The sequence below is a fragment of the Mugil cephalus genome, chromosome 21 (assembly GCF_022458985.1).
Source record: "Mugil cephalus isolate CIBA_MC_2020 chromosome 21, CIBA_Mcephalus_1.1, whole genome shotgun sequence".
Lineage (NCBI taxonomy): Eukaryota > Metazoa > Chordata > Actinopteri > Mugiliformes > Mugilidae > Mugil > Mugil cephalus.
Genome location: NC_061790.1, coordinates 17409307 through 17436717, shown reverse-complemented (window position 1 = coordinate 17436717; position 27411 = coordinate 17409307). Strand labels below are relative to the sequence as shown.

Sequence of the window (27411 nt, the reverse complement as noted above, 5' to 3'; positions counted from 1 at the left end):
ACAGGTTCTAAAATGGTTAATTGATGTGCAGGAAGACTGATGAAATACCTACCCTGTATAAAGCAAAATGTATACAAATGTTAAGTGTGCAAAATCAGGAAGAAAAAATAAAATACAAAAAATGTTATTTTATATACACACACAACAATGTTAAATGCAATATGTAGATGTTAACAGATGATTTAAAAAGCTACAAATCTTGGCTGGAGTAGTATGTATTTGCTGTTGCGACGGCACTTTTATTACACACCAAATTCCTCCTCCAACAATATCAGAGCAAAGCTAAGGAGCCATTCTTCTACAGAAAATAAGAATATGCAGCACTACCTGCTTCTTTAAAATCTTTTCTTCAGGTCACTACAGTTTTCTGTCTGGCTAAAAGAACTCAATTTGTCCTTGTATTGAATAAAGTCTCCTTTTATTTATTTAACTTATTTATTTTATTATCTGTTCTAGGAAATACGCTCTCGTCTGGAACTTACCCCAGGGATGTTAGAAACAATTTCAAAGGTGACTCCACAGCCAGGGATGGTGCTGCGATGAGACATTCTCTTCAGCAGGCTCTGGGCAAATCCCTGCATTAAAAAACACACAGCAATGTTTTCTAAAATCTGCTGATAACCAGGCTGGGCTCTTATCAGAATATGAGTCTGGTAACACGCCAAAACAGAACTCTGCATGAGAGCGGGTAGTCGACCAATCAGAGACATTTTGTTGTGAACAGATTGAGCTCTGTCCATCACCATATAAATACTGAGCAAACAATCTCATTGGCAGATCTCTGCCAGAGGATGATCAGTTCCCAGCAGAGCGACTCCAGACCTTCTATCTGTAGCACAGCTTTTGTGGGCAGGGGAAGTCAGGCTGGCTTCCAAGTAATTAGTGGAGTCACTGCTGTCCATTGTGGTTCAGGGTGACCCACCTGCCTCCCGGTGACGTTGACACAAATGCGTTTCCTAAGGACCAGCTGCATGTGTGCTGGGTGGCTCAGCTGCACCACTGTCCGGACCGTGAGGTAAACCCTCTGGTCAGCGGACCCCACGCGGCTCAGCTGGGGGCACTCGTGGACAGTCGAGTCCCAGGATGCCTCCACCTTCACCTGCACAACATTCAAAAGAACGGGAAAATGAACGGCCTTAGATTTCCCTCTGTGTATCTAGTAGCAGAACAACGCCCATGTCTCATGTTTATTACCGTCTCCTTACCTCTGGGCTGTAGTTTTTGACAATCTGAATCTCAACGAAGTCGTCGTCGTCTTCTCCGCTCAGCAGTGCGTCCAGCCCTCCAGCTAGCGGGGCTGAAAGACTGGATTGGAAATCGTCAGCTGGACAGAACAAAAAGACATAATGTGAGTGTTGTTCCTCAGTAGAAAAATCGTGGATTTGGCAAAATTTCAGAAAACTGTGAGAACACACCACTGAGATCCAGGAACAGGACAGGAATGTGTGTTTCCATGCCAGGGACAGGAACCCTGTGGAGGAACACTGATTAAACCCCTAGTACATGATACAGAGGGACTAACAGTTCACTTCATTCATCCTTATTTACTAATAAAACAGCTATTCCCAAGCAGTGAAACCCAATTAACATCTAGCTGGAGTGTGCAGTGTGGAGTGGAGCAGGAGACAGCGAGAGTTTGATATGAAAAGTTAGATCTTAGTGAGGGTTACTAGCAAACAGGCCTGACAGAGATAAACATAATAAGAGCGTAAGGTTTAGTACGTTCAAGACTGAGGTTCCACCTCAGTTCTCTACCTGTTCTTGGCTCGAATTATAATGGGAGAGATCATCATCATCAGCTGGGACATCCTGTTCAGATTAATGTTATGTATGTGATGTGGCCGGGCCTGAGTTGTTTGATTATGTTTAAACAAAAAAAGTTTGAAGGGAAAATGATGAAATGATGAAATGATATGAGAGTCCCTACATTTCCACAGTTTTGTGGTCACCATTTACTGCTATAGAGGCCACAAAAGAGAAACAACAGATCTTGAAGACTGTCACTTTAAACAGAATGACAAGTTAAAAATATGTCAGTAAAGTTTCTTCATCCAAATTTTATAAAGGAAAAACCGAAAACTGCCGACCTTGCTGAACTTCAGCGATCAGTGCTTTATGCGTGTCCAGAGTGTCCCCTACGCAGCACTGCCACTTTTACCCTTGGACATTATCTAGTCCTACCAGCAGTCTGCACGCTCTCCTGTCATCCTGTCACAGCGACCCAGTTACTCAGTGCATGTGTGTCGCTCGCCTCTTTGTGTTCTTGCTGGATATAAGCAATAAACTGACATCACAAAGAGAATGTAGATGCAGCAGAGTGGGATGATGACATACAGAGCTGTCTCAACAGTTAACCTTTTCACACAGAGCGCCACACTAGTCGAGACCTGTCAATATAAGCCTCCTGTACAGAGGACACCGCCCCTATCACTGCTGAGCCAATCACGAGACTCTGTCAGGTTCACTGCTATTGGCTGAGAGCCTATTCAGTCCCCAAGTCAAATCCCAGTTGCTGCAATATTGGCAGAGCAGAAGCTACCAGTGCAGCTACATATATACATACATACATATATATATATATATACACACACACACACACACACAGATATGAATATTTGAACCTGTGCATTATTTTCCGAGCTTAATAGTTAATGCAAAATGTAATGTATGTTTATAAATACATCTTTATCCAGCTGGAAACCCCTCTCAAATGAAAATGTGAACCAATCAACAATAATCATCGTTTCCTTAACACACACACACACACACACCTCTCCACCGGTGCTCCTGGGATGCCACTTCCAGTCGATGGCACCAGAACAGCGTTGCGTTCTTCGGTGAGGGTAAGACGACACTCCAGCAGCTGGGATTCCCTTTCAACATCATCTTCTGACTTATCTGTATACACGATCGCAAGCAAATAAACACGAAGAGAATAATGGCAAACATATCATAACCCTATTAAGCCATTAAATACATCAGATAAACGGAAAGAATCTATATTCGCTTCATTAAGACTTTCTATTAAAGCTTAGTGATAACGCTGCTGAAAGCTAAAAAACAGTACAAATACATGTCAATAAGATGTAGCAGTATCCAGTATCTTCTTTATTCCAGCCTGTGTGTGTTCCACAGTTGTACCTGGTTTGGAGACGATCTTCTGCAGCTGCTGGTCCAGATACTCCTGTCTCTGAGTTAATATGACCAACCACTGCTCCCTCATCCTCTCCAGGTCCACCTCCTACAAACACAAACAAACAAAAACAAAAGGCAAACTAGTGGTAACCCTGTTCAGTTGAACAGAAACAGCCCTCGTCCCGTCTGTTAAAATCAAACCATGACATTTGATGCCATTTTCCTGATGATCTACTTACTTGGTAACTGTCCATTTCTTCATCCCCGCCCTGAAAATTGAATTGACAGGGAAACAGTTACTGAACTGCATTCAGCAAAAGACAAAAGTTTGATAAAAACAGTCACATGACCTTACCCATTGTGGTTCATTTTTGGAGGGGCGCATCTGTCGGACTTTTACGTCTCCGACAGACACAGAAAGGATGGAGGCTGTGATCAGAGGCATGGTGCCCGAGTCTTGGACCGGACGCACCTCCACCTGGACTCGATGAGACTGACCCTGGATACACAGGTTTAAATCAGATGAAAGCGCAAAAAAGAGATTAAAGAATAATATTTATTCTCAGCTGCATGGGGAGGACAGCCAGGGGCAGTACAGGAAGAGGCCGTCCCTTCTTTTGACACAGACACAAATAAAAACTGAGTGCCAAAATAAACTGGGATTGTCTTCTCTAGTTATGTTCCTTACATTTTACTGTTCACATCTACATTCACACGGCGATTAACGATACCTGTCTGAGCTGGAAGATCCCTCCCGTGCGGACGTCTTTGGCAGGAAGAACTTCTACAGCTATGAACTCTCCCGCCTCATTCAGCTCCATCAACTGCACCCACAGCTCCAGTCGACGGGTCACCTCGCTCCACCTGCCAGAAGCCAAACCATCAGAGTGAGACACAATGTGGACTTCAACACATTTCTCAGAGCTTATTGCTTTTAACGAGTTGTAGTAAGTATTCATTTGCTATAAAGCTATTTCGTCTATGTGGCTCCACGGCATTCTATACTCATTCCAACCATTTTTTGATCATGTTGTATTTTCTTTTTCAGTGAGCAGGCACAATGTGAAAACCTGAACTAATGAATATTTATAAATGCAAGCTAAATGGAAAGTTGTGCTTCTACTTTGCAGCTGAAATATCTGTCGTATGTGTGAGAATAAAATGTCCCTAGATTCATTCCATTTATATCTGCAGCCAGATAACTACGCTGAGAACTCTTCTACATATTATATGCTTCAAAGTCTTGTACTTCAAAGAACTGCTTGCTTGGAGCATATGGTTAAATGTCCTAAAACTGCTCTTCTGTATGCATCTGGCTAAGTGCTTTCAACTTGTTTCATTATAACTCCTATGTAAATATTTTCCAACTGAGTATTTTAGACGTGATTTAATCCAAGGAACAGAAATTGTGCACACTAAATATTCAAGAATCAGACGGTTCTACTCCTACATCACACAGACCCAGGCTGCTGGTTACACCATCTGTTCTGTTTATGTCACGTTTAAATGTTTCTCCTGAAATCTCTTTTTTTCCTCTATAATACTAGACACTATCCGTTCTCTGCTTTAGGAGGAGATTTGTCACTGGACCTCTCTCTGAGTGATCTGGTCTTGGCTTGAATCACTCCCAGGTCCCAGAGTGCCAGGTTCCTGCGATGGTTGGCTTGTTTGTGGCCGTACACTTCAATAGCCACGGCACCCTCAGCCAGAAATTCCACAAAGTCCTCCGACACTGGCACAGACAGCTCCTTAGGAGAGAGCATGGAAAGACGTTTTTTTTTAATGATGGCCGTCTCCCTTTTTGTGGTTTTCCCACCGCCACTGTCGTTTTGTTTAAACTATATTTACCTTGGCACTGTCGAAGACCACAGTGCACTGAGGGTCTGTGGAAGCAGAAGATGAGCTGGACGACGTCATCTCTGGAGGGGTGAATACCTGCTCCTTCAGACCCCAGAAGTGATACTGACAGAAGACGAAGTTGGACAGATGGCGAGGAAGACCAGTGGCCTGGAGGATTTTCACCTGAGAGTAGATGAGGATGGAGTAAATATACAGAATTAAGCGAATACTAGTTAGTTTAATTATAGCTTTAGTTGGTTTGAAGCTCTAGATTGAGGATTTAGACAGGTTGCAGCCATGTAGCTAGGCTAGTTAGCTGGTGTCTTCTTGTTGGTTGCTAGTTGGTAGCTGACTGCTAGCCTGATGGTCGTTTGTTTCCCCCAGTTTGACTGGGCTTCTACATGCGTTTTGCTCCGGATCTTGGCACAAGGGAGAAGTGTTGGTTGACATATAATCACATATCCCATCACTTTTTACTGAAAACTCCCCCTACTGTCAGGTTGGTTGAAATGCTGTCATTTCCCACTCACTTTACTGGGAGATGGAATTATGTGGGCCTGCTGCTGTTGGCTAGGCTAGTTAGCTGGTGTCTTCTTGCTGGTTGCTAGCTCCTAGCTTTTTCAGTTGGACTGGGCGTCTAAATGTGTTTTGCCTCAGATCTTGGCACAAGGGATTGTAACATCTCATCCTGTGTAATAATGAACTAAACTGAATCGTAATTTAACAACATTTTAAAAGATTAACAAGGTTCAACTAATGCTTCAGAAGTGCATTGGTGGGAGTCTATGAAAGGATACATTTTTAGCAGCCTTTCTAAAGTAAGTGGAAGGTGTGCTGGGCAAAGGTGTCCCAACTGAAGTCATTTTATTTCATTATATGAAAAGACAAGCCATAGACAACCACGAAATAAAGTTGACTCAGAGTTAATTAAAGCTCTCACATTTCACAGCACTGTGAGCTGATAAAATATATGACACAACAATGTGACTGGCAGCCATTCTCACAGGCAGCACCTTCAGCTATAGTTACCCACTCATTTGTAGGTTTACAATTTCTATGTCCTAGGGGGGGAAGATATTAGGACTCTGATTATCAGATGGGGCTTGCCTGAATGTCTTCCTAGCAGACCTCTTAATCATTACACTTTTCATCTTCTCACCACACAGTCCAGCTTCCGCTCCTGTGCATCTCCATCCGTGCTGATCAGCTCAGTTTCAAGCTGTCCGGCACCTTCCTGCTCAGTGCTCTCTGTGCCCCGCCACAGCTCCATGTGCAGCCGACCTGCAACCTGAAGCACACAGACACACAGAGCAGCCGTGTCATATTTAGTCACTGTGGAAGGAAGCCAGCATGAACATCTTTGTTTTGAGTTTTACTTTTGTTGCCAAGAATTGCGCTTTCCTGTTTCTCCGTCACTGAAGCATCATGCCACAACAGTGTAGATTGCCACGATGTGTTTATCTGATTAGTCAGTAAGACAGAACACTAATTGCAGTTTTCAAAACACTTGCTGATGAATGTACCACGCAGGTATTTACTTGTCTTTCTTTCTCTGTAATTACTTTTTAGATTTCGTGAAATTAAACCTCCATTAACAGATGTGTTGGCCATTTCCAACACTGGTTTAGTCTCGTTCTGTAAATTCACTGTTTAACCAACACTAGTATTTTCTCACCTTTAAGGTTGACATGGTATACCTGTTAGCAAGCAATTAACTATTTACACAGCCAACATACAGTATGTTATCATTCATATGGATTCACTATAATACTGCAAGTACAATTTTAGCTCTGTTCTGTTCTCCACCAACTAAATATGTTATGTTCATTATGTTTACCAAGTACTTCTTCCTTTTTGGTGGGTATTTTATTTTGTTTAGTATTTTGACTGTAAACAGCTGCATGCTCTGGTTGATTGGAACTGAGAACTGAAAAACAGTACAACAGGCCAAAGGCAATGCAAACTGTCTCCAGCTTTGTCATGAATAAAACATTTTCTTTCCACTGTTAATTTATTCATTATTGAAGCTTTAAAGTGATTAATCTATCATCAAAATAACTACAAGACCAACCAATGAGAGATTAGTCTGATGCATTTATATGCAATTCTATTTCACTGAGATGAAGCTACAAGACGATGTGTGTGTGTATGTTGTGGCTGACTGGTGAATATCTACTGTCTGTGGTAGGTTCCTACCTCTCCCTTCTGGTTGATGATGGGTACAGCATATTGCAGTTTAACGTCGTAGAACATGCAGGCCAGGAAAACGTTGGCCACACCGATCAGACTGTGATTCTCCTGCTCGTCAAAAAACGGGTCAGCACGTTTGAAATAGGACCGCATCACCTGGAAATAGAGACAAAGACAACAAGAAAAAATGCTGTAAGCAGTGAATCAATCACTTGAACTGCAGGGTCCTCTGTAACTCTTCAGAGCATTTAAAAAGCTGAATGATTGCAAAAGTAGAAACCTTTATGATCGATGACAATCTTCAGGTTTTATCTGCATAATCTCTGCTGTAACTTTCCAGATTTTGTGTCCCCACTATTACAGACTGAATGACGATGCAAAATGTCAGTTGTTATCTGTGGTTATTTATCTACCTACATACACATTTTCTATATTTCTTCATATTCTAACATCTGTCTGTGCTCTAGTCTGTATCCGCACTCACAGAGTTGTCTTCATCAAAGTCCTTCCACTCTTGGTAGAGCTCCCTCATGTCCACGAGCCTGTTCTCCATCTTCTCCAGAGACCAGATCTGCTTCCCTTTTCCTTTACGACGGACCTGGATGGCCGGCTCGCTCAGCACCGCATCCCGCTAGGACAAGACGGACACAGAGCACATTTTCACTATAGTAAAAAACTGAAGTAAAAACTCAAGGCCGATCAACATTTACATATAGGTTTTGCTTTACATTCATTACAGACAGCTGCTAGTTTATATTATGTCAACTTCCAGCTCTGTATTTTTATTCTGGCACTGTGTTAAAGAAGCACTTTGGAAAAATCCTCTGAAACACGGTGTTCAGTCAAACATGATATCTAAACTTTGTGGATATATCAGAAAACTGTGCAAAGAAGCCAGTAACAAACCAATGTCACCTCATCACTAACATCTGTAACCGAGTGTTCAGAGCAGAGTGAAGTAACATATGTTTACCTTGCTGTTTAAAATCTTGGCCACATTCAACACACATAACAGGCCCTGTAACATTATATACATATATATGACAGAGATGAATGAAAGCAGCGATCTGACATCTGATTCAGACCATATTCTTGCATAATTTCACTTATCACCGTTTAATGTTGCTGTAGATTTGCACTTATCCTATAAACGGTCACATCCTTAAGAATTTAAAACAAGAGCTCCATCACGTAACCGCAAGTTAAAGCATCACATATTCACCAAGTCCACCCTACCTTCTTGTTGGCATCCAGGTTTGAGGCAGGTATCTGCAGAGTGACCTGATACTCTGTCCTCTTGTTGAGTTCCTCAGCAATGAAGCTGGCCTCCTGGGCCAACAGTTTGGCCCGAACTATCTGCTCCCTAAGGCGCCGCAGGCTGCGAGTCATCATCGCCTCCCTGCGCCGCAAAAACACACGCAACATACAAGATTTGCTTTTGGATCAATCTAACAGGGAACAGCTGAGGTTCCACATGTAGCTGTGTGCTACCTGTCCTCGCTCCAGCGGCGCACGCGTTTGTTGGAGGTAGGTGACGTTGGAGCAACAGCAGCGGAGGGGAGGCCTGATGAGTCCAGAAGGTGGGAGGGTTTCTCGGGGGTGAGCCGCCGGCGCAGCTGCTGCAGCTCCTGCTCGTACATCAGCCGCTGACGTTCTAGGGCACAGCGCTTCTCCTCCTCGTGCTGCCTCTCCAGGGTCTGCAGCACCGACTGCAAGGGGTCTAGAGGAGGAGGAACCACAGGTTGGATGGATGGATGGATGGATAGACCAAGGAAGAAAAGTGACAGGCTCAGCTTTACAAATGAATATCTAGAGGTAGGTTAGTTCAGCTCACGGTGGATTCAGTGAAAATGATTCAGTGAAAATGACGGGGAACTTTAAAACAATAGTTAATCCTGAAATGTAAATTCTGTCATTGTTTAGTTCCCCAAAATAAGCTGGAACTGCTTATATTACATATCCAATATTTACCTCATTATCTCTCGTCTGGCAGGTCATATGATATAGCACTGTACTCTTTACACAAAGCAGAGCATTGTGTGAAATGCAGGACATTAACTTTAAACAATGAAATCATAAACCCACGCTGGAGTCATTTGGGATTTAAATATTTGGATTATACTGTGCGAGCTGTTTGGATGAACCTGATGGAGACTCTGTGCTTTTGATAAGGCTGTTGAAAAAGTGTCCATGGTAAGATAAACTATAAAGGTACTCTCTATTTCCCTTAATGTCAGAACGTGTTTACAAAGATAAAATGCAACAATGAAATTGTTTTAATGGATAGTCTGTGTCTTTGCTCGCTTCCTCTGATTCCTCTGGGCTGCAAAGCATGGCTGCAGTCTCATTATGAAATCAAAGAATGCATTTGTGACCTATTCACATCAAAGGCTTTGAGGCTTGGAGGCACGGACCGGGCAAAGTCAAACTGCCACAGAATTTTTTGATAACAGTTATCATCAAAAAAACGCATGAAAGCACTAGAAAGAAGAAATAAAGTTCTTTGCAGTCTGTGTCTGACTTGATTTAAAAGAAGACACAAGTTCACTAAGGTTAGTTCACTTCCTATTTGCACATATCATAGTTACAGTTTTAGATGATGCAAAACTAAATCTAAAGTTGCAGGAAGTGTGAACATATTTTAAAGGGGTGAAAATGTACATGTATCACAATGGGGGATCTTATCAAAATATGTATAAACTGTAATTTGCTACATGTGCTTATATCCTTTTTGATCTGTTTTACACTGAATCTCTGTCCTTATGATGCAACAATGGTTGACAAGTGTCAATTGTATGACAAGGTGTTTACCACAATTTCAAACACAGATCATATTTTAAATAGACAGTGTTTTTTTATTTTATTCATTTAGTGGGACATTTTGGTGTCACTCACCGTTGTTGCCCATGCCTTTCATCATGACCTCGGCCTGGGCAGACTCATAGCTGAAGCTGAACTCGCTCGACACGTCGCTGGACGCATCTAGATCCACCTCCAGACGGTCGGTGCTCAGGCACGTCTTCATTGCGGCTCCACCCTCCTCGTCCTCGCCGCCTGCGTGGACCATATGCCTGGGGAGGTTGATCCTGTGCGTGTGCATGGTCGGGCAGTGGTTGTGTTGGAGTGTATGTGAGAAGGAGTGAGCGGAGAAAAGAGGAAGTGTCACATGGTTAAAAATAGGAAGAGAAAACAATGAGGGGTTTGTTGTGTTAGTGTAGGATATTAAACAGATTCCAGCACTGTGTAGGTGAAGCAGACCTGAAGAAGTGATTGTTTCCCCACAGGATTCTGTCTCCATGATGAAGCTGCACTGGACTCGTGACTACGGCACCATTTACACATGTTCTGCAAAGGTTTAAAGAACGTGAGATGACAGCTAATGCAACAGGAAAAAATATAAGCTTCAGTAAGGTGTACATCCTGTGGTGTAAAAATATGATCCTTTGTAAATTACACTATTAATTAAATATACTGTTCATAGAAGTTCACTTTGCCCATATTGTTCTCGCTCGCTGGGAACCACAATCATCTTCTGCTACGGACTAAATAAGGCACGCGTAATTAAAGACTGAAACCCTTGAACCAACTGCTGGATTGTTTTACTTATCAGATGAAAGATTTCCTGATTTAAATTTTATTTTAATTATTTTTTTTAGGCAAGAATGTGAATCGTTATAACACCTCATCTCTATGCACCTGACAAATAGAACTTAATAGTCACTCTACCTTGTTCACCACTAAGGGCTAAAAGCTTCTAAAAGCTAAAAGTGTATTTCAAAGCTAATTACTTAAGTTGTCAACAGTTTATCAAACCATGTTAATGAGAGTTAAAGCCGGCTGAGAGAAGGTATATGCAATACCATTGTTACAGTATAGTATAAGTATTTAATGAGCAGCTATGCTAGTAATTTTGCTTTTCTGTCCAATTTGAAAGCAAAAACCATTCAGAACCGGGTTTGCAGTGTTGCACTCATGGACTGATTGTGTACCGTGCGTTGCGGTGAGGCGTCAGCACCACGCCGTTGTTCTCCTTGACGTCGATGACGCAGTGCTCGGCCTGGATGGCCATCCCACACAGCTGGATGTCCTGTGAGTTGGCTGAGCCCACACGTGTGTGCTCCTGAGCCACAGAAAACAACAACATTTACAGTTTAAAAGGAAGAAAAATGTAAGCATCTGCGTGTCTGTGTGCAAATGTGGCTGCTGATCAGCCTATATATAACTAGTAGATTTATATCAAGTACCTTCAGGTAGTAAACCAGCAGCTCGTTGAGGGCCGGATCAGCATTGAGGTTGACCAGAAAGCACTTGTCATCCACCACCCTGATGCCAGAGGACTGCAGAGAAATACCCAGACTCTCCAGCTGCTTCTGACGCTCCTACAGAGAGAACACATTTCACATTCAATACATGAGTTCGTCAGTTGATTATTCCGTTCTTTGGCTACTTGAAGAAAGAAATGCAAGGCTAAAATGAGAAGGAGGTCTATGAATACTGGCAAAAAACATATGGAATAAAATCAGTTCTCTGTGTGTTTGTTACCTGTGCTATAGCCTCAGTCTTCCTGAGTTTCTCCTCCCAGGAGACTGTCATTTCTTGGATCAGTTTCTCAGACTCCTCTAATCGGTCCTTCAGCTCGGGAGCCTTCATAGACTGAGGGAAAATGCAGATACATTACATTCCACACATGTTAATGTGCTAGCCACGACATGCGCTGTATAATCACAGACTGATGTGAACCTCAGCCTTGTTGAGCTGCTCCCTCAGTTTCTCCACTTCCTCCCGGAGCTCGCGGATGATCCTGGCGTTGGGGTCTTCGTTCACCACGGCGTGGTTGACGATGCTCTTGGCCCTGTCGGCGTAACGCAGGGTGGACAGCGTCTCATCATAGTTGTCTGCTGACGGGCTTATGGTGGCCACCATGGCGGTGCGGCTGTTCCCTCCAAGGCTGTCCTGAAGGTACAAACACAGCGACACACAACTCCAATAACTGTATGTTCAAAAAAAAGATGATTTATGAGGATGCTGAGCTTGGGGCTACGTTTAAAACTATGGCATTGCTGTCTGAAGCCAAATCAAAGAAAAAAAAATACAACTAATGAGTGACTTAATTACATTAATAAAAGTTAATATTGCACTTGTGCCCAGTGGTGTATTAGAAGGTGTAAAATCTGGATTTGTTTGTACCTTAAGCAGCCATGTGAGCACAGAGTCTCTGTATGGGACAAACTTGCTCTTGTTCTTCCCGACTCCTTGGTCAGCCAAGGCTGAGATAACTAAGCCCAGAGTGCTGAGAGACCTGGAGAGAGGGGGACAGAGAGGGGCAGTAATGGAAAACACTACATATCACCTGAGAAATCTGACCACTGTACAGACCTGCACTAACCTTCGACCTGATAATCCAAATACATGTGGCCAGCTTTAAGTAATGGGTTTACATGTCATATTAAAATGATGGGATGGGTAACAATAGTCGGTATCATGATGGCACTGGTGCTGACACAAACAGTAGTAACCAGACTGAAAAGCAATGCAGATTTCGGTGCCAGTGAATTTTTAACTAGTGCCCCCTGAGCTCTGTTGCTGTGCTGACGTGATGTCACGTCACTTTTTCACCTGCATGGATGGAAGTAAACCTTCAAAATGCCTAAAAGTTTGGTTCTACTTCACCTCAAAATTTAAGAATTTGATTTAACATCTGACGACACTTAGCATTTTATTAAAAGGTGAATGACGTAGCGTCTTTGATAGCCTGAGCCACTGTTTTTATTATAATAATTATGAAAGTTTGTTTTGAATTTTACTTTATATTGATTAATTTATTTCTTAATCTTAGTTGTATTTATATTACTTAATATTCTGTTCATCTTGCGTGTCACAAAATGCCTCAAAAATAAAAAGCATTGTTATTGGACAAACTTTCTATGGTTTTCATTCTTTAAGCACTGGGACTGTTTCGAAAGCACCAGTATCAGATAAAACTTAACGACACCCGCCCCTAATTAAAATGCAGCCAGCACCAGAGATCTGAGCTCAGTTTCACATTCTCTATGCAAATAAACACTGACATCTTTTGTGGTGCAGTAGAATATTACAACCACTGCTGTGTCCACTACTTTAATCACAATCAGCTGGTGGTTGTGTGTGCTTCATGACTTGTGGAAATGATATATATTTTGGAACAAAGCTGTGAAGTCTCTCTTTAACTCACTGAGAGTACATACATTCTCCAATACAGACCATAATTTCCCCACTGTGCTGTTTGAAGCAGTGACAGGAAACGGGTCATTAAAGACAATTATTAGGAAAATATGTAAGTGGAGTTATGTTATTTTACATTTATTTTGTCTGTGTTTTTGATGACGTTTACAGAGCAGCAAACACAATGTCATCGTGCTATATGACAATAAAGTTTATTCATTCTTTCATGAGGCTCCTTATATATCAACATGATTGCGTCAATACTGCTACATGCTGATACAATGTTCACTGATGGAATCAGACACAGTGTACTCATATTCAAGTCCGTTTGTTCATTCTTGATGAGATTCATTTATTATTTAATCAGTTAACAGGTACAAGGGTGCACTATTTAACATCACTCCCGGTGCTTCTTCCTCTTCAGGTGAGCATTTATGTTAGTGGTTGTGTGTTTGTTTGTGTGGTTGTGAATTAATGACACATAACACTGCTAAGGAGGAGCGCCCATGTTGAGTCGTTGGTCTTAAACGTGACCCAGGATGCACGCTACCAAAGGAATGTCGTCAAGGTGTGGACAAGGCCTCAGTGAATGCAACCACGCGTACAGAGAATGAGTGCATTCAGAAGACAATAACAACAGCAGCCAGTTAACACCATTCAGACATACAGATACACTGCATCATTTAGGCTGATATATTTTCTATTTACTCACTTGTTTATGTTGCTGCCTTCTTTCAGCCTCTCTCCTGCTGCGCCGGTTTTGGCTGCCCGCTCACTTCCAGCAAGATCCACCAGACTCAGCTTACTCACCTTCTCTCCACTCGTCTGAAGGAAACACATAGCACCACACAGAGACGCAGACACTTATCAAATTAAAGTCCTCTCTGATAGCCACCGACTATTCTTATCACAGAGAAGACAAGAAAACAGCTCTGAAAAAACATCTGATTTGTTAGGTAGAGATATTAAATAACAAAAAGCAAAATACGGTGTAGCTTCATAATGTTTTATTCATTTATTTATTTTATCTGATTGCTCATTTCTGAGTGACTGCGTCTTACCTCTGACTGCAGGTCCTTGAGTGTGTGTGTGAGGATGATGTTGAACACAGCGTGGGATCTGCTGCTCTCTTCGTTCATGTTTGTGGCTGCCACTGTTCGAGATTTATTTCCCTCTGACATCAGAGACTCTATGTCCTGTTGTGAGCCAACACAAACAAACATCTCACCTTCATCCACACTTTTATGACAATTTCCCTCGGCCACCCAATGTAATAAAGAACACAACTCATAATCTAGTGTTTGTGTTACCTTACAGCTGGCCACAGCCAGGCGAGAGAGGCCGTCCACGTAAGGCCCAAACACTTTGTGCTCCCTCACTCTCAGCGCCTGTCGATTTCTACGGAAAGAAAGAAAGGCTGTTACCATCTTGCATTCTTCAGTCTACTTCTAGTCTGCTCAAATATAAACAAGAGAAACGAAGCTGTGTTCCTCCCTTCCTGGATAAACAGATAAGTGAGGTTTCATGAAGCAGTCGCCTGCCTCTGAATAAATAACAAGTAAAAAGTCTTTGGAACAGCCATTTAATTTGATGGAGGTATTACAGGGCAGTGTATCATTTCATCACTGTTAATGTAGAAGAAAAACTCCATTATCTCATCATCTACACGTGATGATGACACCAATCAGCCACAACATTAAAACCACTGAGAGGAGAAGTAAATAACATTGACCACCTTTTAACATTTCAGTCTTCTGCTTGGAAACATTTGGACCTGACATTAATGTGGATGTTACTTAGACATGTAGCAGCCATCTAGACCAGACCAGACACCCCCACCCCATAGCAATGACACTCCTTGAAGGCAGCAGCATTAAAGGTGTAAAATTTGAGGCAATAACCTCAAGGCTTTCTTGTTCACGATACCTGGCAGACTATACTGTATGCATCGTATAATCAGAGGGACAAGGCATAAACACACAGATGTTCTCGGTCTAACAACAGGCACAATGTTGACACGATGAATTACATCCTGCTATAATCAACACACGAAAACTGCAGTGGCCAGAGATGAAATACGGTGCGTTCTGTGTGTGGCTTCCTGCCAGCTAGACCAAACATTTCCTCACCCTTTGGGGTCGAGCAGGTCTCGGACCTTCTCGTTGTAAATCTCCATGTAAGAGACCTCCACGGTGAAGCTCTCTCCCTCTCGGGCCTCATTCACAGTCCTGCTGAACAAGGAGCTGCAGAGCCGAGGGATCAGACCAGGCTGCTCCGCTGAGCCCATCATGGTGTACGACTTCCCAGAACCTGGAAACACACAGCGATCCATAAATCACGCAGGACAATAAACAAGGCTAAGGCAAAATGGCCCATGTTAGTTAGGGATGTTAGTTATGTTTGGAACATTAACTGGATATATGAAGAACACCATTTCAAGGGTCACTAAGGTAAGTCGTGCCTTTGGAACATACAGTAGAATAAATAATACCTTTTCATAGGCTGCTCACATGGATCTTAAAAATATTAATCTAAGAAGTGATTTGGAGCCATGGATGCAAGAGAGTGTAAGTATAGTATTCTGCCACTAAATCAAACTTTAAATGGAGACAGAAGTGCAAACTATTGTCTGAAAACAGCCACAATGCATAAAAAAATGCCACAATCTTACAGCTTGATTTATTATTGAGGTTCATTATAGGACTTGTTTTAAAGTGTTACCTGTCTGTCCGTAAGCAAAGATGCAGGCGTTGTAGCCCATGAAGGCATTGTCCAACAGACTCTCCCCAAGGCACTGGAACACTACATCCTGACCTGCACACACAGCACAAATCACAGCGGCACCTCAGAGAAAACGCTGGAACAAGCTGACACCATAAACTCAACTTAAAAAAAAATAAAAATAAAAAATCAACACATCTGAAAGGAAGAGATGCTGTAAGGGAAACAAGCTGTAAGAAGCTGATAAAGAAAAACAGTTTCCTGGGCTGTTTTCACAGATAAGTTCAGACTTTTCTCTTTCCTTGCATGACTGACATGATAGTGTTTTTGTTCAGATTCAATGCGATGTTAAGTGTCACTCCAGTTCCATTACTTTTAACAGAGATGAATAAGGTAAAAAAAATGACCTTTTCAAATTAAATAACACAGTTGCAATTATTGGAATTTGAGGGTGATTTTTCAAATATAAAATTCCCCCAATTTCCTGTTTATGATGGAACGTTAACAACAAGTAAATCAATCATCAGTCAGCATGAGCACACACAATAGCCAACTGTGAAAGTAATGTGAGCTTGTGGTCCCGGGAATATGGGCATTCATTTTCCCTCCACGAGATCAAGGACAAAAATAAACCAGTGACTTGCAGTCCTGCGTGTGGTAGGCACCCTGTCAATGAGGCCAGGAAGCATGAGTGTTCACATCACAAAAGGAACGTGGTCACATGTTTCACTAAGGGCTTGATTTTAAACCCAGGAACTAAACAGACCTATTACCAGGTGTGCTATCCAAGAAATACAACCTATTCAACTGTTGACTCAGATGTATAACATATATGGTACAGAAAGCAGAATTATAACAGTCATAACATTGAGAACTGAGACATTATTTTCACTAACTGCTAAATAATAAGAGCTATTAGACACTTAGGTATGAAGTATATACTACCTAGTAGTAAAAGTTACTTTCATTTAAGATACATTACTTTGTCTAATAAAAGTAGTATAGTATAGTATAGTATAGTTAATTACAAGTAATATATTGCTTTAACCTATTGCCTATACTCTTTTTAATGGGCATTTTCTCTTAGTAAAATTGACTTTACCATTTGCTGGATTAAGTCAGTTAGAATTTGAGTTGGTTTCTTTGCCTCGTAACAAAAGTAATTTGTTAGTCACTTTTCCGAATAACTTTTTATGTTTTTTAATAAAAGCCCCTAATCTAATCTTCATCAATTAGCACACACAGTGTAAACAAAGGCAACATTTTTTACAGTTCAGATGCCTATTGCTTTTAGTCCTTTTAATACTATCCCTGACTACAGAACAAATCTAGAGGTAAACACTGTGCCACTCTAAATCCAGCTTCGTCAACAGGCGCTTTCTTCTTTTTTTGTTTTTTTGCCAAAAAAAAAAAAAAATTAAATAAAAAAAAAAAAAAAAAAAAAAACAGGCGCTTTCTTCATGTCCATAGATAGTTGAGAATATCAGCAAACATTCTGGATGGAGATAAGTTTAAGGACCTCACCAGCCAGGGATGACCTACACTTAATGATGCACTCACAAAGAGCATGAAACACAGTGACACTAACCTGCAAACTTGTCTTTTTGAGATTCATCCATAGACCAGAAACAGTGGTCATAGGCAAACACCTGTGGAAAACACACAAATCTGTTGTTACTCATAAAACCACAAACAAGTCTTGGTCAGCCAGAAGGAGTATTAAATGCTTATTATTAATGTAAGTTAACATTTAATTCAGTATTCACCTTTGGCTGGTTCCTGGGAGCAGACGACCGGAGACATGGAAATAAAACAGTTAATAGTTAATCTTTAAATGAACTTGCCATGATTTCAACATTAGTGCAACTGCATGACAGAACTGTGGATTTACACAACAGGGGAAAATAAACTAAGTACCTCGCCAACATAAATACACGTGAAAATACTCATCATCACATGGCATCACTAACAATATTTATTTATCTGGCATTTTGCTCCAGCTGAGAAGAGCTTTTTAAAATTCAGGCCAACGTCTTGTCGAGACAAAAGGTCACGCTGGAGCCTTTTTAATGTGCACAGTAAAGTCAGCTGAGACCTGATTCAGCAAAAGAGTTGCTTCACTTCCACGCGGTTACACACATTTACACCTGGAACCTGGCCAAGTAGAGACTGCCCAACACAGGGATGGGGTTAATTTTCCCAAGCAAGGCCTCGGAGTGGACCTCCACTGACTGCTCAATCACATCAATTTTGTGTTTCGTTTTTTGGAAAAAGAAAACCTTTGTTTTCTGCCTTTGACTCTTCTCTTAGAATAAATTACATGGAGCGCGTCGAGAGGAGAAAAACTGGTTTAAATCTAGATTTGCAGTATATCATTAGGGCTGTGAACAGAAATCACACCCTGTGAATCATGATTTAAAAAAACAGTTAACACCAATCCAGAGGCAGCTCCTGGATATATGGCTGTATCATCAAACAGACGTAGGAGGAACCGAAGACCACAGGCAGGCACAGAGCCAGAGTCACTGTATGACGTGCCATTTCTTGTTAGAAGGTCAAGAAGCACAGCCAATGTTGAGACTTTACTAATCAGTTCTGCTCAACAAAGTCCAAATTGATATTTCTAGAGTAGGCTACAGACCACTGCCCCTACCTGGGGGCCATTTTGGATCTGTGCCCAGGAAGCCATCATCTCGATAATCCGCCCACGCTGAGCTCAAAGACTAACTGTCACTGCGAGAAGAAAGTCCTGCTCACATACTGCTTGGCTCCAAGTCCTGACTCATTAAAATGCAGAAACGACATGTCAGCGCTGTGACCTGCTGTCTCTGAACGGATGCTTGACATTCAGCTGCAGATCGTTCAGTAGCAGTTAGGAGAAGTTTAACAAACAACTATTCAGGACAGAAGCAGCCAAGTCTGATAGGTCAAAGCCAGCGGAGAAAGATGGGGGGGGGTTTCAAGGATGAGGAGTCAAAGGTGTTGTAATCGGAGCAAAGCTTAAATATCTGTCAAGGTGACTAATCCTCTTTGGCTCCTTGTGAATCAAGTGGAGAATGTGACCTTGAGAGGTACTAAGAACCTCGGAGCCTAACCAGTGTCCCAGAGACACCGGCCCGGCAGAAACCTCCGCATTCTTCACAGATCACATTGAAACACAGTGGCTGTGTGCACCCCAGCCTACGAGGTATCACATGCAACAGTCACCAAACACATCACCGCATTCCAGCAAGTCAACGTCAAATTTAATTATCGGAAATGTTCAATGCTCCAGAGCAGCTTCATGGTCAGGGATTCATGCTTGAGGCAGGTCTAGCCTAAGTTTGATAGGAAGGTTTAGTTTTAGTAAAAAGCAAATCTTGCTTATGTATTTTAATCACTGCTCTCATGTGGACACACCAGGTGGTCTTCGAGCAGAGGTCTTCAATGTTTTTCTGTTGGAGAGATTAAGTAGAGACCCCCTACCCACTATATGTGCTGTATATTAATCTCGGGCTAGTGCTATATATAAATATGCATTCAATATTACGCAATCCCTTAATCCCTTTACTACAATATGTTCAATTCACAATAATGTGTATTTAATGACATTTTTAATTTGTGGGGAAAATTAAATAATATACAAAAAATGTCTAACCAACCAACATTTTGTTTCTTCTGAGACCTACGTCGTAGAGGAAATAAATGGAGTATTTTCCTTGGGAGTTAGAGACCAGTTAGATGATGCTAATGTTGGACATACAGTTATCAAGAGTTTGTATAAATGCTATGGTGGCTCTCCGTGTGCTATATGCTAACACGTTTAACTGTAAAGGTGCTGATTAGTTAGTGAGCATTAATAGCTTATTCCTGCTTCTTTCAAGCACTAATAATTAATTAATCAGCTACTGCAGCTTGAATCATTTTCCTGAAAGCTGTGTGATAGCAGGTTGACTGCTGAGGGTGATGCTAGTTGAGTCAACACTATTCCCTACTCTGGCCCCAACCTCTAACCACAATGGAATATTAAAAAGCTCCAGTGGTGGACTCTGACATTCTGGAGTAGAAAGCTGACCGATGTGAATACAAATGTGATGCCGATTGTTCTCAATATCAGCTCCATCCAAGACACAATGTTGGCATGAATGCACTGATCCAGTTTATGTGAATTTATAAGCAGGAGACAATAAAAAGGAGAATATTTTTGGCCTCATTTAGGGCTGGCAACAAAAAAATGTTTGAGAGGCTCCCAGTGCAGTAATTGTATATGTCAGGGGGAAATAAATCATCCTAAAGCAGAGGTAGCTTAAAGTGAAAGCTCATTTGAAATGCAGAACCATACACAACTCAATACATAACCTTCACTCAGGCAGAAATATCAATCTGGGGTTTTAAAAAAGGCTGCACATTGAGCCACGGCCACACACATGGGGGAGTCGTGATAAAACAAGGCATCCCTGTGCGAGACTTGGCCGGTCCATGAAAGAGCAACATTAAGTCTCGTCCTTTCATGAGCTGGCGAGGACATTCCTGAGATAACTGGCAGAGGCTCACAGCTCCAAGGAGTCACTAAAGCAGAGGGAGGAGGAAGGTAGGTCAGCAAGTCCATCACCGGCAACATACAGGCCTACACGACTAGACTGTTTCCAGATCTGAGCGGTATACAGTGCTGTACTCGAGCTCCTCTGTGTTGTGTGGATGTAAAAAGATACTCCGCACAGCAGTTTCAGGAAGTCAGGCAAATCTTTGTGATGCTATGGTATAAAAGAATGATAAAGATACCAAACTTCCCCTCAACTAAATGTGTAGAAATGTTCTGTTCGAAGAATGTGAGGTAAAATGAGATCCCTTAAAACACTATAAGTATCTTTCTAAGTTATGAGTGCAATAAGGGGGGCACATTCATTTCTACCATCTTGAGGGTTTGACAGCCCCTGCTGTATTCCTGGCTGCAGCTACCTGGGGTGTTGTAACATATTAACACCCCTGAGAGCCATGCAGTAATTCAGTTAAACCTGTCAGAGGGTGAGCTGACATGGCACATACCTTACACAGGGGCTAGTTATTGACTTTGACAACTGCAAATCTAACACGCATTGTTCTCATAATACAATAACACAGTCTGCAGGGAAACTAATCAAGAGAGCCTTGGTACAGAAATGGATGCATCTAAGTTATAAATACTAAAACTCTTTCTTTTTTTTTTACTTTTGCTTCTGTTTGACCTTTGTGCTGTTTTGGGACCATGGAAGTGCATTTCTGTGTTGCTCTGTGCCTGTAAAACCTGTTCACACTGAGCCCCAAAGGGAAAACATGTCTCTGCTGAAGCTTGTCAGGGCAGAAGAAACACACCGATACACACACAAAAATGCAACTATGAAATGTGAGACTCCCAACTTTCTACAAAGGCAGGGATTCATACTCTCGTGCGTGTCTGGAGGGTTAGGTAATCTGAGGATGGGCCAACACCTCCAGGGAGCATCCACCTGCACTGATCTGACTCACTGCCAGGATGACTGCAAGGAGCAGAGAGGAGTGCAGAACTGCTTGGTCAACAGTACACAAGCGTACAGTGGCGTGAAAAAGTGTTGCCCAACCGTATGATTTCTTATTTTTTTTTGCACGTTTGTCACACCTAAATGTTGCAGATCAAAGAAATTTAAATATGTAATATCATATAACAAAATGCAGTTTTTATTATTAAGGGAAACAAACAAACCTACATGAAAATGTGTCCTCCTGTTAAAACATAACTGTGGTTTATCACACCCGGATTCAGTTTCTCTAGCCCAGACCTGATTACTGCCACACCTGTTCTCAATTAAGAAATCACTTCAATAGGACCTGTCTGACAAAGTGAAGTAGACCGTAAGATCCTCAAGAGCTAGACATCATGCTGAGATCCAAAGAAATTCAGGAACAAATGTGAAAGAAAGTTATTGAGATCTATCAGTCAGGAAAATGTTCTAAAGTCATTTCTAAAGCTTTGGGACTCCAGTGAACCTCAGTGAGAGCCATTATCAACAAATGGTCAAAACATGGAACGGTGGTGAACCTTCCCAGGAGGGGCCGGCCGACCAAAATTACCCCAAGAGACCAGAGACGACTCATTCGAGAGGTCACAAAAGACCCACAACATCCAAAAACTGCACACCTCACCATAAGAAAGAGAATGTCAGAGTTCAAAGACCAAAACCACTGCTGAGCTAAAAGAACTCAAAGGCTCATCTCAGTTTGGCCAGTATCTTGATGATCACCAAGGCTTTTGGGAAAATTCTCAGCTGACCTTTTCATCTTGCACATATGACACATTTCTATGTGTATATTATTATTATTATTATTATTATTGTTATTATTATTATTATTATTATTATTATTACATACTGTTGCTGCCATTATTAGTACTATATACTGCTATTATTATTATATACCGTTATATACTGTTATACTGTCTATCTATCAATCAATCAATCCATCCATCCATCCATCTTTGGAATGTGTGTGTCCCGTTACAACTGGAGTAAAAGTAATGCTGCATTTCAGGAAAAGATCATCACAGCAGCAGTAGAATCTGGTGGTGGTAGTGTGACGGTCTGGGGCTGTTTTGCTGCTTCGGGACCTGGAAGACTTGCTGTAATAAATGGAACCACGAATTCTGCTTTTACCAAAAAATCCTGAAGGAAAATGCCTGGCCGTCTGTTCATGACCTCAAGCTGAAGAGAACAAAGATCCAAAGCACACCAGTAAGTCTGACCACCTCTGAACGGATGGAGACAAACTACATGAAGACTTTGGAGAGGCCCAGTCAAAGTCCTGACCTGGATCCTACTGAGATGCTGTGACATGACCTTAAAAAGGAGGTTCATGCAGGAAAATCCTCCAATGAGGCTGAATTAAAACAATTCTGGAAAGACGAGTGGGACAAAATTCCTCCACAGTGATTAGGTTTAGGGAAATCACTTTTTTCACACAGGACCATGTAGGTTAGGATTTAGTTTTCCCATAACAATGAAAACCTTCATTTAAACACTGTATTTAAGTGTGTTATCTTTGACTAATATTTAAACTAGTTTGATGATCTGAAACATTTAAGTGTGACAAACATGCAAAAAAAAAAAAAAAAAGAAATCAGAAAGGGGCTAACACTTTTTGACACTACTGCATACAACACCCAGACACACAAAGCAGGGTGTGTGCCATTTTGTTACTATTTTTGATACTTTGCACTAAAGCGGCTTCTAAAATCATTTAATTCTTTCGGGGAGCACAAGTTAGACTACATCCTGCATTATATATCCGAATCCCAAGGCTCCTTTTCTTTGTTCTCATTCCTTTACAGCATGCCTGACTACCTGAGCAAGGCTGAGCTAGAACAGACACACCCTTTGTAAAGAGAGCAACGATGCAGGAAGGACAGAGAGGGAGGAGGAAGAAATGGAAGGAAGAAACACAAGGAGCATGGGAGGGAAGAGGGTGGGGTCTGAACCTCCTCCAAGCAACTTGGTGCTAACCAGATAGGCTGGTTAGAGTCTTATTTACTCCTCTACCACTCTTCTCAGGGAAACTACACTGATGACACAGTAAACACTGTGTGTGTATACATATGTAAAAGACAAAACACTACTCAGAACTGGGTTCACTTTCAGGTAGTGTTATATGTTATTTGCATCCTTCTACTCTGATAAGGCTGTGCTAGTCTACTGGAAATAGCCACCCATAAAATGCAGGTTAAACAATCCTCAAATATCAACAAAACAATTCTGCTTTTAAACACAAAGTCAAGACTAGTTAAGACCAGTTAGGATTAACAAGACCCAAGTGCACACCTACAAACCCCAAATTTCAATCAGATTGAAAAGTGGTGTAAAACCTTATTAATCCGCTCAGTAGAAAAGAATTAGCACCTAAAAGCCACAGCTCTTGGTCTGACCGTTCCTCTCAGAGTGGAATGAATTCATCCTTTCAGTGTGGGCTAAACATGGAGGTGCAGAAACATGGTGGTTGCAGAACAACAATTTGGCTAAACAACAAGCTGAAAACATACATCTGTCTTGGCCAACCTCTTCTATTGAATGGACTCAGTGTTAATAACGTTAGGGGGATACGTCTTGCAGATCTGATGCACCACAACGGCACACAACCATTGTGCATTTAGTTAGAATCTCTGATCATAATACATCTAATTTGATGTGGCTGAAGAAGTAGTGTCAATGTAAAAGTCGTCATTTTGACCTCTGTTCAACCCAGCTTCCCAGTTAGTCACAATAGTGAACAAGGATACACGAAAGCTGGTCCTTTCCTTAGTGGAACACAACCATTTTGAGGATCCTACTGTGTCAAAAATAAATGCAGTAGTAGTTTGTGTTTCGAGTCTTTGACAAGTCATTAGTCCAGAGTTGTTTTGTTCTTTTGTTTTTTTGTTTCTAAAAAAAGGCAGCTTAATCCTCCTTTACACCTAAGGACTTTTGATTGAATATTTCAACATGGACAGACGGCCAGACGGCCAGACATTCTTCTTCAGGAGATTTTGGTAGACAATAGAACTCATGCTTTCATTTATCACAGCAAGTCTTCCAGGTCCTGAAGCAGCAAAACAGCCCCAGACAATCACACTACCACCACCAGATTTTACTGCTGCTGTAATGTTCTTTGTCTGAAACCTGCTGTTCCTTTTACTCCAGATGTAACGGGACGCACACACCTTCCAAAAAGTTCAACTTTTGTCTTGTCAGTCCACTGAGTATTTATGAGGAAGGTCTTCTAGGAAGTACGTGCTACCAGACCTTGCACAGCCGGTTCAATGACCACATTTGGCCTTTGAAACACAACAAAATGAATCTGTGCAGATTGATCTTTCTGTGTCACGTGACTCGCCTGATATAATCACCTAAAAAATGTTTCATGATTAGGAGACTAATCGCTACCTGTGGTAACTTCACAGGGTCAAAGCAAGCTTAGAATCGTGGAAATGTAATAAACTGCAGCACGAGCGCACTCTCAAAGGTTGAGGAGTTTTGCCTCATACTGATGATAATGTGATGAACTGTGAGACTTTGTGTGGCCTACCGGGGATCTCCTGTGTTCAGACTGGTGATGGCTGGATGCAGAACTGTCTGGTTTCCCTTCATCTCCACCACACATTTTGTTTTTAGGTCTTTTTCTGGACAGAGGAGAAAATGGAACATATGTTTACTAATGACACATTACACGCACACAATAAAAAAACCCTTTTGCAAAACGTGTCTCCTAATCATAATAGACTAAACTGATTAAAAAGCACTGATAGACAGGGAGCACTGGTCATCATAGCTTTCTTTATTAGTCACTAGACAGCTCTCAGTGCAAAATAACAGGTGGAGCACACAGAAAGAGAGAGCGTGCCAGTTCCTCGTGATCATAACACAATCAGGCCAACACCAAGAGTCAGGAAATAGTTTTATTGATGGTGATTCATCCAGGGCTCGCCTGTGCTAACATTACGACCAGGTTATGAATCCCTGAGCAGACAAGCAAGGAAAAGCAGGGTCACACCTTCGCTTCCTCATTCCTGCCTGCAGTTGAAGGTTTTAAAGGCGGGGAAAGAGCAGAAACTTCCTGTCGGAGGGAGAATTAGGGCACACGTTTTGTCAGATTTTTCAATCTGTCTGGATCAATAAATGCAGGATTTGAGGATGGTGCTGCTGTTCTGCAACGTCTGTCAGCAGCCTGCTCAGCTGCTGTCAGAGGTATGTAGGCCAGTAGCAGTGTCACTGGACATTGTAGTCCATTCTCTGTCAGGATGTGACATCGCTGTCCGGTCCATATTTTCCCATTTTCACTCCAACAAGATCTTTTGAAAAGAGAAGTATTACTGGCCTTATTTATTCTGAGTTGGACGGAGGGGAAAGTTAACACTGTAGTACACTGGAATAAAATCTTTGCCAATAAACTACAAACTAACCTGGCCTCACAAACTCAAACAGAGCAAACACAGACACTGATATGGTGTCAGGCAGAGGTGATAAACTCCCTTTGGAAGTGGGCAGAGTTGTTGAAAATGCCTTGTAAGACCAAGGACACGCAGACTAACAAGCACGAACTGACTCGGAAATGTTACAAGCGTACTAACTTTCATGTGACATTATACCACTCACCTCTCCTGTTCATTGGCCGCACACGAACAGCGACCTTCACATTGGAGCCACTGAGGCTGTTGTCGTCCATGGTGCCACCTGACCTGCAGCAAAGGAATGAATGGACATGAGGAAAACCTGTTGCACTCTGAACGTACCATAAACAACATCTTGTTTTTCCTGGTTACCCCTGAACATATCACATACACCTGAATTTAATTAGCAGCAGCATTTTTTTTTTATATATAATGTTGTGCTTCGGTCCAAACAACTCCCATAAAGAGTTGACTAAAGTGTGTAACATTATTCACTAACCGTGTGAAAGAGTACGCAGTAGTGTCCCCGTCCGACTTCCTCACAGCCACCTTCAAGTAGTTAAGTTACACACAGCGGCTAGCCGGGGACGCTAGCGAGGGCTGGACCAGAGCAGCAAACACACAAACAAGAGAGAGGGTCAAAGCATACGTTAACGCTGTGACCGCTGATAAATGTGTCTGACCCCGCTACAGTATCACTGAGTCTATGTGCAGCTCTAAAAAACACTTACGGCAGCCCAAAGTTCATTCCTTCCAGCTCCTCCACCTGTTGCATTTCCTGAAACTTCCCTTCGGAGATCCGTCAAGCCATGTCAACTCGCAGCTAAAGGGATTTGCCGTGAGATTTAGAGAGTGAGCTTCCAAGTTCCTCGGTGACTGGTCTCCACACATGCCAGCTCAGTTGGTTTCACAGTGAATTCAGCGCCATCGTGTGGTTTCCACGTGTATTTCAACTCCGTAACTTTCCTTCGGGGAGGATGTATTATTAGTCATTGTTAGTATTAATATTATTAAATATGCCCAAACAGTAGTAGTGCGGCTGTTACTAACGTTTAAATCATGGCACGGGTTAACTCAGTAAAACGTTTAGTCACTTCAATATATGGCAGTTTAAACCTTTATGGTGCAAGGAACCGTAACTTCAGCACTCAGAATTATGACTTTAATCTCAGAATTCTAACTTTAATCTCAGAATTTTTCCCTATTGCTTAATCCTTTATTGTTAAATAAATTTCTAAACAACAACATCACACATCACAAACTTATCTGATAGCCTTCACCTCATCCTCCGGTCACACACACATACACACCGGACTCAATCCTACTTACACTCACGTCGACCCCTGGCTTCCTCATCCAACCATATGTTCGTACCATGTTCACAGACAGTCAGAAATCTTCCTAAAGCTTGAACATTA

General features: G+C 41.8%; 1 protein-coding gene across 6 annotated transcripts in view; it reads right to left on the bottom strand.

Moving 5' to 3' along the window:
* Positions 1-26883, bottom strand: part of LOC124998712 (kinesin-like protein KIF13B) — a 39247-nt gene extending 12364 nt beyond the window's left edge. For all 6 annotated transcript variants that reach the window (XM_047573186.1, XM_047573189.1, XM_047573187.1 and 3 more), the window contains exons 1-34: positions 26725-26883; positions 26493-26593; positions 26199-26281; positions 25132-25225; positions 17853-17865; positions 17675-17735; positions 16087-16179; positions 15495-15675; positions 14676-14763; positions 14427-14561; positions 14078-14190; positions 12352-12463; positions 11905-12117; positions 11707-11817; positions 11409-11543; positions 11154-11284; positions 10423-10509; positions 10060-10250; positions 8656-8884; positions 8401-8563; positions 7649-7795; positions 7171-7320; positions 6134-6262; positions 4984-5157; positions 4726-4883; positions 3867-3999; positions 3491-3634; positions 3375-3404; positions 3142-3241; positions 2772-2898; positions 1416-1471; positions 1206-1324; positions 923-1099; positions 483-575 (exon numbers count right to left, since the gene is read on the bottom strand). In XM_047573186.1, coding sequence (XP_047429142.1) covers positions 483-575; positions 923-1099; positions 1206-1324; positions 1416-1471; positions 2772-2898; positions 3142-3241; positions 3375-3404; positions 3491-3634; positions 3867-3999; positions 4726-4883; positions 4984-5157; positions 6134-6262; positions 7171-7320; positions 7649-7795; positions 8401-8563; positions 8656-8884; positions 10060-10250; positions 10423-10509; positions 11154-11284; positions 11409-11543; positions 11707-11817; positions 11905-12117; positions 12352-12463; positions 14078-14190; positions 14427-14561; positions 14676-14763; positions 15495-15675; positions 16087-16179; positions 17675-17735; positions 17853-17865; positions 25132-25225; positions 26199-26268 — 3957 coding nt within the window. In that variant the 5' untranslated portion in view covers positions 26269-26281; positions 26493-26593; positions 26725-26883. The remainder of the gene's footprint in view (positions 1-482; positions 576-922; positions 1100-1205; positions 1325-1415; positions 1472-2771; positions 2899-3141; positions 3242-3374; positions 3405-3490; positions 3635-3866; positions 4000-4725; positions 4884-4983; positions 5158-6133; positions 6263-7170; positions 7321-7648; positions 7796-8400; positions 8564-8655; positions 8885-10059; positions 10251-10422; positions 10510-11153; positions 11285-11408; positions 11544-11706; positions 11818-11904; positions 12118-12351; positions 12464-14077; positions 14191-14426; positions 14562-14675; positions 14764-15494; positions 15676-16086; positions 16180-17674; positions 17736-17852; positions 17866-25131; positions 25226-26198; positions 26282-26492; positions 26594-26724) is intronic.
* Between the last annotated feature and the right edge of the window lie 528 nt (positions 26884-27411).